Source organism: Glycine soja, chromosome 11 (assembly GCF_004193775.1).
Source record: "Glycine soja cultivar W05 chromosome 11, ASM419377v2, whole genome shotgun sequence".
In the NCBI taxonomy this organism is placed as follows: domain Eukaryota; kingdom Viridiplantae; phylum Streptophyta; class Magnoliopsida; order Fabales; family Fabaceae; genus Glycine; species Glycine soja.
Window position 1 is genome coordinate 43,287,348 of NC_041012.1, and position 13,988 is coordinate 43,301,335.

Consider the following 13,988-nt stretch of genomic DNA (forward strand, 5'->3'; position numbering starts at 1 on the left):
TTTAAAAGATTTTTTGTTTCAATTTTAGTCTTTAATTTTTTTTTAAATCCATGATGATGTAACAATGACTTGTCAACTAGTTAAATTATACCATAAGAAATTTGACAATACAATAACGCCTAATTTTTGTTGATAAACTATGATTTTAAATTTTTATTAGTTTAAAATAATTGATGATGTGTTGATATAGAGATTTAAAACATATTTTACCAGAAAAATAATATGTGACTGTTGAATCATCACTTAATGCTAGTTATTATTATGTAATGGAGACTAAAATAAAAAAATTAAATCTTTAAATAATTAAAAAAACTTGAAAAAAAAATAAAACTAAAAATACCCTATAAAATATGGCCCATACTTGGTACTTGCAACCAAATTCGGTCACCTAATTGGGCCGCCACTAAAACATAATTAACTAAGTTCAGATTTGGAAGAGAAAAAAAAAAGTCATTACCAAACCAGAACTAAAGCATAATTAGCTAGCTTTGTTAATTATACTGTGATCCAGTCACCCTTTCATACGGCAAAGAATTTTGTGGTGGAGACAAATGTTTGCCATCTTATTTAAGTTGTTTGTAACCATTTATGATTGTCCTCTCTAAATATTTAAGATTTAAATTTAAAATTATTAATTAAACTAAAACAATCTCATATTTATTAATTCACACACTCTTATTAGTACGCGGCAAAAAACTTATAAAGATAATACGATTAATTTATAGAAATAAAAGAAAAATAGTATATATGTTTCAATCACTCTTATTGGCATTTATTACTTTTTATAATAAGAAATTTAAATAATTTGAATCTTAAAAGGTCAATCAACATCTTAAGATTCAAATAATACTTATAAATGTATTTATATGTTCTCGCATCAATATTGTGATTTGATTCCACGTCTGAAAATAAAATAAATATTTTATGAAAAAAATAAATTATTTATGCAATATATGAATGTTTCCGGTAAAAAAAAAATGGAGTATACGAATGTTTTGGTAAGTTTATATATAGAATCAATAAATTTTCACCAGTTTGTCATGATTCATGCACAGAAGAAAAAGGAAAAGGAGTATAACAGTAAGCATCTAATTTGTGTAAAAAAGAAAACATTAAACATCTAATCAACTTATGCAAGAAGCAGTTGTGAAAATCTTTTGGATGGCAAACCATATTCACACTGTTGACAGGGCAAAAACAATAGAGTCACATAAGAGAGTCACTGGCGTAACACAATAGGATGGGTTCACTTTTCAAAGGAAGAAACAACTTAGACCAAGATGCGAATGAATGCCAATGCCAGGGTCAATTTGTCCTTCTTAATTTCCTCACTACCGTCCACAATACCACAGTCCAAAACTATGGAATGAAACTATTATTTATCTTCCTCACCAAACACTTCATCAACTCTCTCCCTCCCTCTCTCTCTCTCTCCAAACATGCCTGGTTTCTTATTCTTCCTCTTTTGCTTCTTCTTGGCATCATCGCAACACATCACAATTTCATTCTCCGCAGACACATTAACCTCAACACAAATTCTTCTAACCAACCAAACCCTCATATCCCCAAGCCAAGTCTTCGCTCTAGGCTTCTTTCCGGGGACCAATTCCACTTGGTACTTAGGCACATGGTACAGCAACATCAACGACAGAACCATAGTATGGGTAGCCAACAGAGACAACCCTCTCGAGAACTCCAATGGTTTTCTAACCATCGCAGAAAACGGAAACATAGTCCTTACAAATCCATCAATGAAGAAGTACCCCGTTTGGTCCTCCAACGCAACAACCAAAGCCAACAACAACAATCGCGTGCTTCAGCTTCTGGACACAGGAAACCTAGTTCTCAGAGAAGCAAACATAACCGACCCAACAAAATATCTCTGGCAAAGCTTCGATTACCCAACAGACACGCTCTTACCCGGCATGAAAATGGGGTGGAACCTAGACACTGGCGTTGAGAAACACTTAACATCGTGGAAAGCCACAGGGAGCGACCCTTCAAGCGGAGATTACTCTTTCAAGATAGACACTCGTGGAATACCAGAAATTTTCTTAAGGGATGACCAGAACATAACATACAGAAGTGGCCCTTGGAATGGTGAGAGATTCAGCGGGGTGCCAGAGATGCAACCCAACACAGATACTATTACGTTTGATTTTTCTTACGATAAAGATGGTGTGTACTATTTGTTTTCCATTGGAAGCCGTTCTATTTTGTCGAGGCTGGTTTTGACTTCGGGTGGTGAACTTCAGCGTCTTACTTGGGTGCCAAGTAGAAACACTTGGACCAAGTTTTGGTACGCGCGTAAGGATCAGTGTGATGGCTACAGAGAGTGTGGTCCTTATGGTTTGTGTGACTCCAACGCTTCGCCGGTTTGCACGTGCGTGGGAGGGTTCAGGCCGAGGAACTTGCAAGCGTGGAATTTGAGAGATGGTTCTGATGGGTGTGTGAGGAACACGGATTTGGATTGTGGGAGGGACAAGTTTTTGCATTTGGAGAACGTGAAGCTGCCAGAGACAACCTATGTGTTTGCGAACAGGACTATGAACCTAAGGGAGTGTGAGGATTTGTGCCGTAAGAATTGTTCTTGCACTGCTTATGCCAACATTGAGATCACAAACGGTGGAAGCGGGTGCGTGACGTGGACTGGTGAACTCATAGATATGAGGCTGTATCCTGCGGGTGGACAAGATCTTTATGTTAGATTAGCAGCTTCTGACGTAGGTACGTGCTCTCTCCCATGTCTCAGTTTGTTGGTTCTGTTCTGCTTTCGAATCTTCCATTCTCTGTCCCACAATAAATTATTTGGTATAAAACTTATTAATTTTTTTGCCAAATTAAAAAACTTGAATATATAGATTGCATTGATCATAGAAATTGGACATGCAGTGGTACGATACTACCTAATAATTTTATGCTGTTTCATACTCGTGCGGTTGGTTATTAGAAATTGGGCTAAGGGTGTTTACGCATTTGGCTGGCTGGAATGGAATTAAAATATTGAAACATTTTGAAAGAAAGATAATAAAACAGGACAAATGTTAGACACTGATCTTAAAATACACAAAATAAAATTGTATTATTGATAACTTTTTTACCTTCTCTTATTATTCTTACAATAAAAATATATTTTTTTAGTTCCTTAATCAATATTTAAGAATACTGATTAACAACACCTATAAAATAATAGGTCATTATGATTTAAGAATTTTTTTGGAATTGACGTTACTAGATTGGATTAGATTAGTGTTGAAACTACGATAATGAGAGTAATTGCTAAAAATAATAATATTTAAAATAAGAGAATGAGAATAATTACATTTTGTGATGGAAACGTTGGTTTGGCTACAAGACAGAGAGATGTATGGAATACGTTTCCACATGCTGAGTCTCCCGCTAATCCTTCCAAACTAGGAGTCTATGACCTGTTTGTCTCGATCAAAATTACAAAATAAAAATTTGTAGGCATATCAATCAACGGGAAACATACAAAACTATCTACATCACGGCTTGTTTCCTTGCGATGTGAATATACTAGCTGGGATTTTGATTTGGAAAAAAAAAATTGGAGACTTAAAATAAGTTTTTGGATTGAAAGTTTGGAGAAAAAATATGATATTTTTTTTATTTAAATGCATATATTATTTGGGATATTTTTAATCAGAGGAATTTGACTTTCACTAGAGACAAAAAAAAGAAAAAGAAAAAAAGAATTAGGTCTTTCAAAGTTCAAACAGGAAAAGTTATTGCATCCACCGATCCTCGTCCTCTTTGAGCTTTTGGGTAAAGTTTTTAATATTTTGGGTTCTCATTTTTTTAATCAGGTAGATTTTCCTTTAATTTTTTATCCACAATTTTATCTTTATTTTTATACTGTATATGCTTACTGTATAATTCATGATTTTACTAGGAAGCTATTTAAACTGAATTCAGTTTAAAAAAAAAACTATTTAAACTGAAATCAATGAGAACTATTATCTTTGAATGACTAAACTGCGCATAAAGACTCAAGTGATTATGCTTGAATTTAAAGTACTTTTTATATTTTCTTAAATTAGAGTTTAACTACATAAATATCCGCGTATAGCTTTTGCGGAAAAAAAGCTTACATAAGTAACAAAAAAATAATTTTCAACTGGTACGATACCATTACTTTGTTTCATGGAAAAAAAAAAGTTGTTGATTTGAAAAATAAATGGTCAATTTTTTTTAGCATTCAATTTTCACAAGATTCTTTTTTTCAATTTCTTGGTGCCGCCCTAAAGGAAAGGAAAAAAGAGATCTCTGTCTGCAGGTCGAGGCAATCTTTCTGACTTTGGAAAATAATAAAATATGAACGCAATTATATTTCTTCACTGACCTTTTTCATCCCCGACCTTTTTGACTCGTTCGATTTTCTTTTCGGGTCAGACTAATGCTATATTCTTTTCTCAATCATAATGGTTACATTCACGTTTACAATATTTTTTTCGACAAGAAACAAAAAATCTACATTTTTTCCCTGATTTTTTTGCATTTATAATGTTGTTATCTGTAGAACGTTTAATGTGAGATGAACAGAGAGTATTGATACACTATAGAGTCAATTTAGTTACATATACTTTGCCCGCATTGATACATTTTAGTTTAAAATTTTTTATAACAAGAAAATTGCTAGTGCATGTTAGCATTAGAAAACCTGTCTTCTAACAAATATTAAGTGGATAAGAGTACTAAAAGAAACCTGTGTTTCACAGATGACATAGGATCTGGAGGTGGCTCTCACAAGAAAAACCATATAGGTGAGGTTGTAGGAATTACAATTTCTGCAGCTGTAATAATATTGGGATTGGTTGTCATTTTCTGGAAGAAGAGGAAACTGTTGAGTATATCAAATGTGAAGGCAGGCCCTAGAGGTAATGCCCCTCCATATAATGTTAAGTATACGGTATAAATGTTGTGGTGCTAGATGATGACATGTGTTGTCTTGGTTCTTTCCACAAAACCAGGTTCTTTCCAAAGAAGTCGGGATTTGCTGACGACTGTACAAAGGAAGTTTTCAACTAATAGAAAAAACTCAGGAGAAAGGAACATGGATGACATAGAGTTGCCAATGTTTGATTTTAATACCATAACAATGGCCACAGACAACTTCTCTGAAGCAAATAAACTTGGACAAGGAGGATTTGGTATTGTTTACAGGGTAGGTTTGTTTTTATAGCTCCCACCATAACTCAAAATCACAAAGCACCCATACAGAAACCATACTAATAGGAGTGCTTGTGTGTATATATAACAGGGAAGGTTGATGGAAGGCCAAGATATTGCTGTCAAGAGGCTATCAAAAAGCTCCATGCAAGGAGTTGAAGAATTTAAGAATGAAATCAAGTTAATTGTCAGGCTTCAACATCGAAATCTTGTTCGGCTCTTCGGTTGTTGCATTGAGATGCATGAGAGGTTGCTAGTGTATGAGTACATGGAAAATAGAAGTCTTGATTCCATTTTGTTTGGTAAGTATTTGTAGCATTCTATACCTGAGGTTTTTTGTTTTTTTAAATGCAGACATGTTTTGCTTAATCTAGTCTTATTTTTATATTCAAATATGCTTTATGATAATGTTCCAGACAAAGCCAAAAAACCCATATTGGACTGGAAAAGACGCTTCAACATTATATGCGGCATAGCTAGAGGGCTACTTTATCTGCACCATGATTCCAGATTTAGGATTATCCATAGGGATCTCAAGGCTAGCAACATTCTACTTGACAGTGAAATGAACCCAAAGATATCAGACTTTGGGATGGCTAGACTTTTTGGCTCAAATCAGACAGAAGCAAACACATCGAGAGTTGTTGGGACATAGTGAGTACCACAATATCGCAAAATAGCACTCTCTTTAAGACTAAATATGGTGACCTTATTATTTTGTATATTTTTCTAATGCGCAGTGGCTATATGTCTCCTGAATATGCTATGGACGGGAACTTCTCAGTGAAATCTGATGTTTTTAGCTTTGGAGTTTTAGTGCTGGAAATTATAACTGGGAAGAAAAATAGAGGATTCTATTACTCAAATGAAGATATGAATCTTCTAGGGAATGTACGTGAGAGTGCTACTTTAATTAGAGTGCTACTTAGTAGATAATATCATTTTCTGTTAATAAACAATTGATGATATTTTCTTGTTGTAGGCATGGAGGCAGTGGAGAGATGGCAGTGCATTGGAACTCATTGATTCGTCCACTGGCGATTCATATTCACCATCTGAAGTTCTTAGATGCATACACGTTGGACTCTTGTGTGTCCAAGAACGTGCAGAAGATAGGCCAACAATGTCTTCAGTGTTGTTGATGCTGAGTAGTGAATCCGTGTTAATGCCACAACCCAGAAACCCTGGGTTTTCCATAGGGAAGAATCCTGCGGAGACTGATTCTTCTTCAAGCAAGAAAGATGAATCATGGAGTGTGAACCAAGTCACAGTCACATTACTAGATGCTAGGTAGTCAAAGAAGCAATACGATTCTAAAATACGGTTGTGGTCAGCAAAAAAACCTTTATATTAGGTGTAATTGTGGGAAAATGAGAGTGATGAGGCCGCAATTATAGTCATGATGTGATTGTGGAGTCTCAAAATACTTTGAAACCATCATGACGTCACCTAACATATTTGTATATTCCTTACAACAAAAAAAATCTGTATTCTGTAAATCTTCCTTTGTCTGATAGTTGCGGCATCTTTGAGATCTATATTGATCTTGCTTTAATGTAATATGTAAGAGATAACTTCAGTGAAAAGAAAAGCACACTCCTTAGCTTAAGGCTTGAAATTACTTTCAGCCGATGATATCCAGTTTTTACTGATCACTCATGCAATAAGGGAACTCCTCTCATCTCTTCTTCTCTTCATCTGTTATTCAAGTGGAAGGTGAAGTCAGACATCAAATAAAAATAGAAAAGTTGAATATTATATAAATAAAAAAAAAGACTTGTAAATTTAAATCTTAAAATTTTGGATTAAAATATGATGTTAGGTCTCTTTATGTCATCTATGATGACTTTGAATGGCCGCAAGAGTTTTATATTTTTATTTAGTCTATATAAATATTAAAATATATTTTTATATAATTTTAAAATTATATTAAAAGACAGAATAATAACAATATTCTTTTAGGAAAACAATTACTATAGTAATTAGTCAGTCTATCGACCATGTTTTCATTTCTCAACAAAATTCTACCCACAAATTTTTATCGGGCATCTCTAGCTTTATCTTTTCCCTCTAATCTCCTTGTTGTCCCATCGTGCCAGTCACTTGCACACACAATTGCGCCGCACCACTTTCTGTCGTGTCTTCTCACTGTCAATTTGTGTCTCGTTCTTTTTAATCTTTATGCTATTTTGTGTCTCACCGTCGTCGTGGTGGGCGCTTCGCTGTTTCATAACGATGAGAACTAAGACGTGAAACAATGGTGGAGGGTAGCGACTAGGTGCTTTCGCAGTAAAAAAATTGTGTTGTAAATCACAATTCGTTAATCGTGACCTCTCTTGCTCAGCTGGAATCTCGAAATTGAACTATGAACCTTCATCCGTCAATCGCCGCAAGCTTCTCTGTGGCATTCGACTATTGTTGATCTCTCTTTCCATTATGCAGCTGCCTCCAATGATTTTTGGTAAGTTTAATTGTTTCTTCATTGCAACTGTGTGTCTAATTGTTAACAATTTTGGAAATTAGGTTTACGGGTACAATGTTACTATTTATAGCAAAGCCAATGATGGCCCGATGCAAAATATAAAGAGGGTTAAGCTAGGAAATTAAAAAGAAAGTAATAAAAATTGAAATTTATAACATGATAATTCTTATGATCTTTGATGGAGTAATTTTGTTTAAAGAATTTAAAGTAATTGAGCCTTTTGAAGACATTTAATTATTTTCCTGATGTATGCACAATTTACAAAGTAATATTAATTATTCCTGTTTATATTGCGTCTATAGAAAAAGGTTTATTGAGATTAAAATGTTAAAATCTAATTCTCTATCTATTATGTCAGATAGAGTAATAGTTTTGCTTTGATTTCTATTAAAGATGATTTTTTAAAGAATCATGATAACTAACGAATTACTAATGACTTTGCAACAAAAAATGCAAGAAGTACAATATTCAAATGATTATGATGGCATAATTTTCTCCGTTTGCCAGAACACCAAAAATCTCTTAGGACAAGCCCTAATATCTTTCATCCAAATTTAGTTCTCTGTCACAAAATATTACCAAACTACCCAACAACAATTGCCATAGAATCTATAAATTAGCAACTAAGTTCGACCTTCTAATTGAGTAATAGTCAGAGAATTGTTACTAAAACTCTCCTTGTTGTTGCACCCCTGAGACTGTAACACTTCTTCAAAGAATCCAGGCTGCTTTGGTTGGGCAAGTGTAATGCTTTCATTGCTCAACATGAAAACCACAGATGACATAGTTGGTCTGTCCTTAGGTAGTTTTTGAACACACAAGAGACCCACGTGCAGACACCTTAGTATTTCTGATGGAATAGCTGCAAGGTTCAAATTAACATCCATGAATTCCACAGCTCGTCCCTCTATCCATAATCTCCATGCCTAGGTATTTTAAGACTTAAGAGAAGGTTAATACTGGTAAAATTAGACTTATAACAAATTAAGAAAGATCAGTCAATATTGTATTGCATGTGGTTTGTTTTGGTTACCTGCCCCAACAGATTACTGTCATCTGGATGGTTGAAATTATTATTTTTGATTCCACTTAATATCTCTAACACTATAACTCCGAAGCTAAATACATCAGACTTCAGGGAAAGAAGCCCATTTACTGCATACTCAGGGGACATATAACCACTGGACACACAAACAATAAACAGCATGAATTTGATTTTATTTTTTAAAATAAATTATACTATAAAAAAAGTATTCTATCCCAAGCAAATCACAGAAATTCATCATATAGCTTACACTGTCCCAACAATTCTTTTTGTTGTTACTGTAGAATGGTCTCCTTCAAAGATGTGGGCCAGACCAAAATCAGAAATTTTAGGGTTAAATTCTTTGTCTAGAAGAATGTTACTAGTTTTTAGATCCCTATGAATGATGGTTAGATTTGAATCCTGATGAAGATAAAGTAATCCTCGGGCAACCCCCAAAATAATTTCATATCGTTTCCTCCACTTCAAAAGTTTTCTGTGTACGGCATCTGAAGAAGATCAGAGAGAACACACTTAGCCATTACAGAATAGGTTATCTGAAGAAAAATAGTATAATGGGACATATGCTAGCAGAGCTTTTGCAACTAAGGGAAATTACAGTGTTTTTGCATTGGTGGTATTACCAAAAATAAAGTGGTCCAAGCTACTATTTGCCATGTATTCATAGACTAACATTCTTTCATCTCCTTGAGTGCACCCTCCCAAAACACTCACAAGATTACGATGTTGGAATTTGGCTACCAATCCAACTTCATTCATGAACTCTGAGATGCCTTGCTTTGAGGTTTTTGATAGTCTTTTCACAGCTATTTCTTGTCTACTAGATAATTTACCCTGATTTTATAGGAAGCAATTAAAACTGATGATGAAAAATAAAATAACACTTCTTAATGGGGGGGGGGGAGAAGAATATTTACCCTGTATACTGGACCAAAACCACCTTCTCCAATCTTGTTCTCAATAGAAAAGTTGTTTGTAGCAGCCAGAATAATATCTATATCAAAAAGATGCAATGCTTGATCTTCAATATGATTTCTACAACCTGGGACTAGAAGAAACAATTTTCACATGGTTTGAAACTATCACAGCAAAACCAATTTTCTTGGTAATTTATCAAAAATAAGCTTATTCAACCATTTCATACATATATGATGTACTTTTTAGTCTGTTAATAATTTGGTTCTACTGCTCTAATTAAACTTTGAATCCAAGGTTATCAAATCAAGACTGAAACAATTTTTTTTTTTATTTTTTTTATCAAATAGAGATTCATGATTCATCATCGAGTTAATTTTTAATTGTAAATCACAATTTGTATCGAATTGTAAGACTTATAGACAATAAAAAATTACTTTAATATATATATATATATATAGTGTTCTATGTAAAAAGTTTAAACAAAAAATAGATAAAACAACTTAACCAAAGTCTTATGAAGAAATTATTAGTTATATATGAGTTTTTGAAGGCTTTATTTTAAAGGAATGGAAGCTAAGTGAGGAACTTCGGTTGAGTCACTTGAGTGTGGTTGAACGGAAAAACACCCCCCCCCCCCCCCCCCTCCTAAATAGCTTTTGTCAGAAATGAGTTATGAACCTATTTGTAAAATAAGTATTGTTTTCCACTTATATAGTCTATCTTTAGTCAATGTGCAATTTTAACATGTCTCCCTTTTATCCACAACTACTTGTCATGTGGAACTTTCAACACACTTCTCTATTTAGGAGTGACCACAATTTAGGTGGCTTTTTCCAACATCCTCCCGCACACTCAAAACTATCTGCCTCTAGCGTGACAAACACAAGAGACCCATCAATGAGCCTAGGATAAATTTTGATACCATGCCAGAAATGAGTTATGTATCTAATTCAACTCTACACAACCGACTTATAAGTTGAGAATTATTTCCCACTTAAATAATCTATCTCAACATGATTTTTAGTCAATGTGAGACTTTAACATGTTTCTTTTTTGCCCACAGTTACCCATCATGTGGGGCTTTCAACACCTCCTCTATCTAGAGATAACCACAATTTAGGTGGTTTTTTCCAACATAATTGAATGAGTGAATGACAAATAAAGTAGTAGAATAATAGAATAGAATAAGTTTAGAAGAGTTCCTTTAATTCCTTTTCATTTAATAATTTAAGTTTATATAAATTTTGGATATTTTTCAGGAAAAATGGTGAAAGAAAAGTTATAAAAAAAATATAATGAATCATTGAATCATGTTATCGTATCGATAATATTGAATTGCATAGATTCATTCATGTATAGCAAGATACAAAGTTATTTAAAATTCATCTAATGATACAAATAGGTAGGTTGCCGAATTGTAAGATTCGAATCATGAATCGTGAAATTCTAATAACTATGCTTGAAACAAAAATGCTAATTTCTCACAGTAAACTATAGCTATTAATGCAGCTTATGCTCTTCTCAAATATACATTTCCAAAGCCCACCAAAGATATGAGAAGGGTGGGTCTGGGATGGAAGAATCAGTGTTGAGAACAACTCATAATATAAATAATTGAACAAGTTGAATTGCTTAAGAATCTTACCCAAATCAGTAGCGGTCCTCGGTTTTATATACTTACAAAGGTAGAAAATAATACACAAAAGCAGCAGTGCCAAAGATGATGCTGAAATAATCAGTGCTATCTTTCTCCTTTTACTAGCTTTAGCAATGGCCTCTTAACAAGAATCAAGCAGATGGTAAAGTTTTAAAACACATATTTCTTCAAGAGAACGCAGATGTAAACATAAAAGAAAACCTAATCAAGAATACATTTTATCAAAATGCCAATGAATGAATGATTTGTCTATCTTCACTATATGTTGCAGCAGTTTGCCTAGAAAAAAGCATGTCAAACAAATAGTTCAGATTAATCGTGACATTAGGATGAAAAAAAAAGGTCAGAAAGAGACCTGAAAGGGAACACAGCACAGACTTCTAAGTTCTATATTAATATATAGAGACATAATATGAAGTTAAACATTACATGCCATGTTAAAGCAGAACCCATGCATACCTATTTCTGAAGCGGCTAACCTTACATAAAGGTCAAGTTGTTCACCCTTTTCATTTATAAGCTGCCTAATGTCAATCAAGTCCCCAAACCAAAGCAAGCAGCCATGTGGCCCTCCATTCATGGCCGAATTTGCATATGCGGTGCATGAACAGTTCTTCAAGCACTCCACCCTACATTCTTCAATACTCATGCTATTATTAGTACAAAATTGCAATGGCATGGGTAGTTTTACCCAGCTTAACTTCTGAAACCCGTCATCTTGTGTGCAATTTAATGGTGTTCTCCTGATGCACCCACCAGACCTGTTAAATGAATCCCATTCTTCCTGTGAACATGGTATGAAGCCTTTCAAGCAATCACAGTAAACAGGCACATCCTCAATATTGCAAACACCGTTCACCCCACATACTCCATAATTGTCACAAAAGTCTTTTCTTATCTCATACATCTCAATCCACATTAGAGTTTTGTTGTCCCATATATATCTTTGAAGCAGTCCATCACCCCTCATCACAAACCTTGACAATCTATCTCCAGGCTCATCCCAATACACTACCTCATTGCTAGACACTGAAATGTGTGGCCTGAAGGCTGTAATTTCATTGAATAACCAATCATCTGAATTAAAACGAGTGCCATCCCAAATCCCACTTCTGAATGTAATATCCATTCCCTGGCGGATTAAAAACTCGGGAAATTCGATATGGAGGAAGCTGTAAGTAAAGCTTCCAGGAGAGGGGTCTTTAGCAGTCTTCCAAGAAGTCAAACATCTGTTGAGATCTGAGGTCTTATCCCAACCCAATTTCATGCCAGGTAACATTGTATCTGTTGGGTAATCAAAGCTTTGCCATATGTATGTATCAGAATCACAATGCTTTGCATCCATCAACACTAAATTTCCTGAATCCAACAACTTTGCAATTGGTCTTTCGATTGATCTATATATATTTGTAGACCATATTCTATTACCTGCTCCATCAAAAAGTACAATGTTCCCATCTGCAGCAATGGTTAAATTTCCACTTATGTCATTAAGTGGGTTATCTCTGTTTGCCACCCAAACCACGGTTTGAGGTTTGACGTTCTTGTACCATATCCCTATGTAGCGGCTGCTGGATCTTCTTGGAGTGAAGAATCCAAGAGAAAAGATTTGTCTAGCAGAAATGAGTTCTTGGCCATCTGTAATGGATGATGTTTGGGTCAAGGCAGCACCTGCATATGACGCTTTCTGAAGGATTGGTTGACAAACTAAAGCAAAAATAATGGTAACAACTTTGTTCATCCTCATTCCCCTCTTCATCAGATTTGACAAACAAACACAGCTTTTAGATTGAGATTATATACTGACACTTAATTGTACAACCTACTAAAGTGAGAAAGGTTTTCACTTTTGAGTCTATTTGTTAAGTATACAATTGAAAACTCTCCTCCTTTGCTATGTGTTACTTTGTAATTTTTTTCTTCTTCTGATTATAATCAATTTTTACAATATCAATTATACATATAATTGATTGTTAAAATGATTTAATTTTCACACCACCTCAAACACCATGTAACAACAATAGTAGATTATACATATAATTAATTATTAAAATAATCATATCTAATCTTCAAAGTACATACAATAAAAATCAGTAATTAAAGTTGTCAGCACATTCTATAAATGAAGACAAACAAACTATTGACTATATAACACACTATATTTAATGAAAGTAGTATTATATGTTTATAGCAGTATCTCATCCGTATCCTGTAGTAAATATATACATTATAAATAATATACTTATAAAAAAATATAGTATACTTAATATATATATATATATATATATATATATATATATATATATATATTATAAGTATATTATTTACTACTTGGTACAAATGAGATACTATACCATAAACATAGAACATAACTTAACTTTTTTTAAATGTAGTATGTTATATAATCAATAGTTTGTTTGTCTTTATTATAAGTATATTATATATATATATATATATATATATATATATATATATATATATTATAAGTATGTTGTAATTATAATTATTGTTATATTAATAATATTAAATAGGTTTAAAATGTTTAATAAATCATTTCTAATTTTAATATTATAGAAAATTAATTAGTATTAAAATTAGAAATAATTTATTGAACATTTCAAAGGTATTCAATTTTTTAATATTATTAATATAACAGTAATTAATAATTACAATATACTTATTATATATATATGATA

At 33.3% G+C, this 13,988-nt stretch overlaps 2 protein-coding genes across 2 annotated transcripts; one reads left to right on the top strand and one right to left on the bottom strand.

Moving 5' to 3' along the window:
- Window positions 1-1,389: 1,389 nt before the first annotated feature.
- On the top strand, window positions 1,390-6,825 carry LOC114375256 (receptor-like serine/threonine-protein kinase SD1-8). The gene is made up of 7 exons (XM_028333030.1): window positions 1,390-2,727; window positions 4,740-4,898; window positions 4,992-5,185; window positions 5,282-5,492; window positions 5,607-5,844; window positions 5,931-6,081; window positions 6,173-6,825. The coding sequence occupies exons 1-7, from the start codon at window positions 1,440-1,442 to the stop codon at window positions 6,482-6,484; spliced, it is 2,553 nt and encodes an 850-aa protein (XP_028188831.1). The 5' UTR covers window positions 1,390-1,439; the 3' UTR covers window positions 6,485-6,825.
- Window positions 6,826-11,626: 4,801 nt separating this feature from the next.
- Window positions 11,627-13,038, bottom strand: LOC114377525 (receptor-like serine/threonine-protein kinase SD1-7). Its single transcript, XM_028336073.1, has one exon. The coding sequence runs from the start codon at window positions 13,031-13,033 to the stop codon at window positions 11,711-11,713; it is 1,323 nt and encodes a 440-aa protein (XP_028191874.1). The 5' UTR covers window positions 13,034-13,038; the 3' UTR covers window positions 11,627-11,710.
- Between the last annotated feature and the right edge of the window lie 950 nt (window positions 13,039-13,988).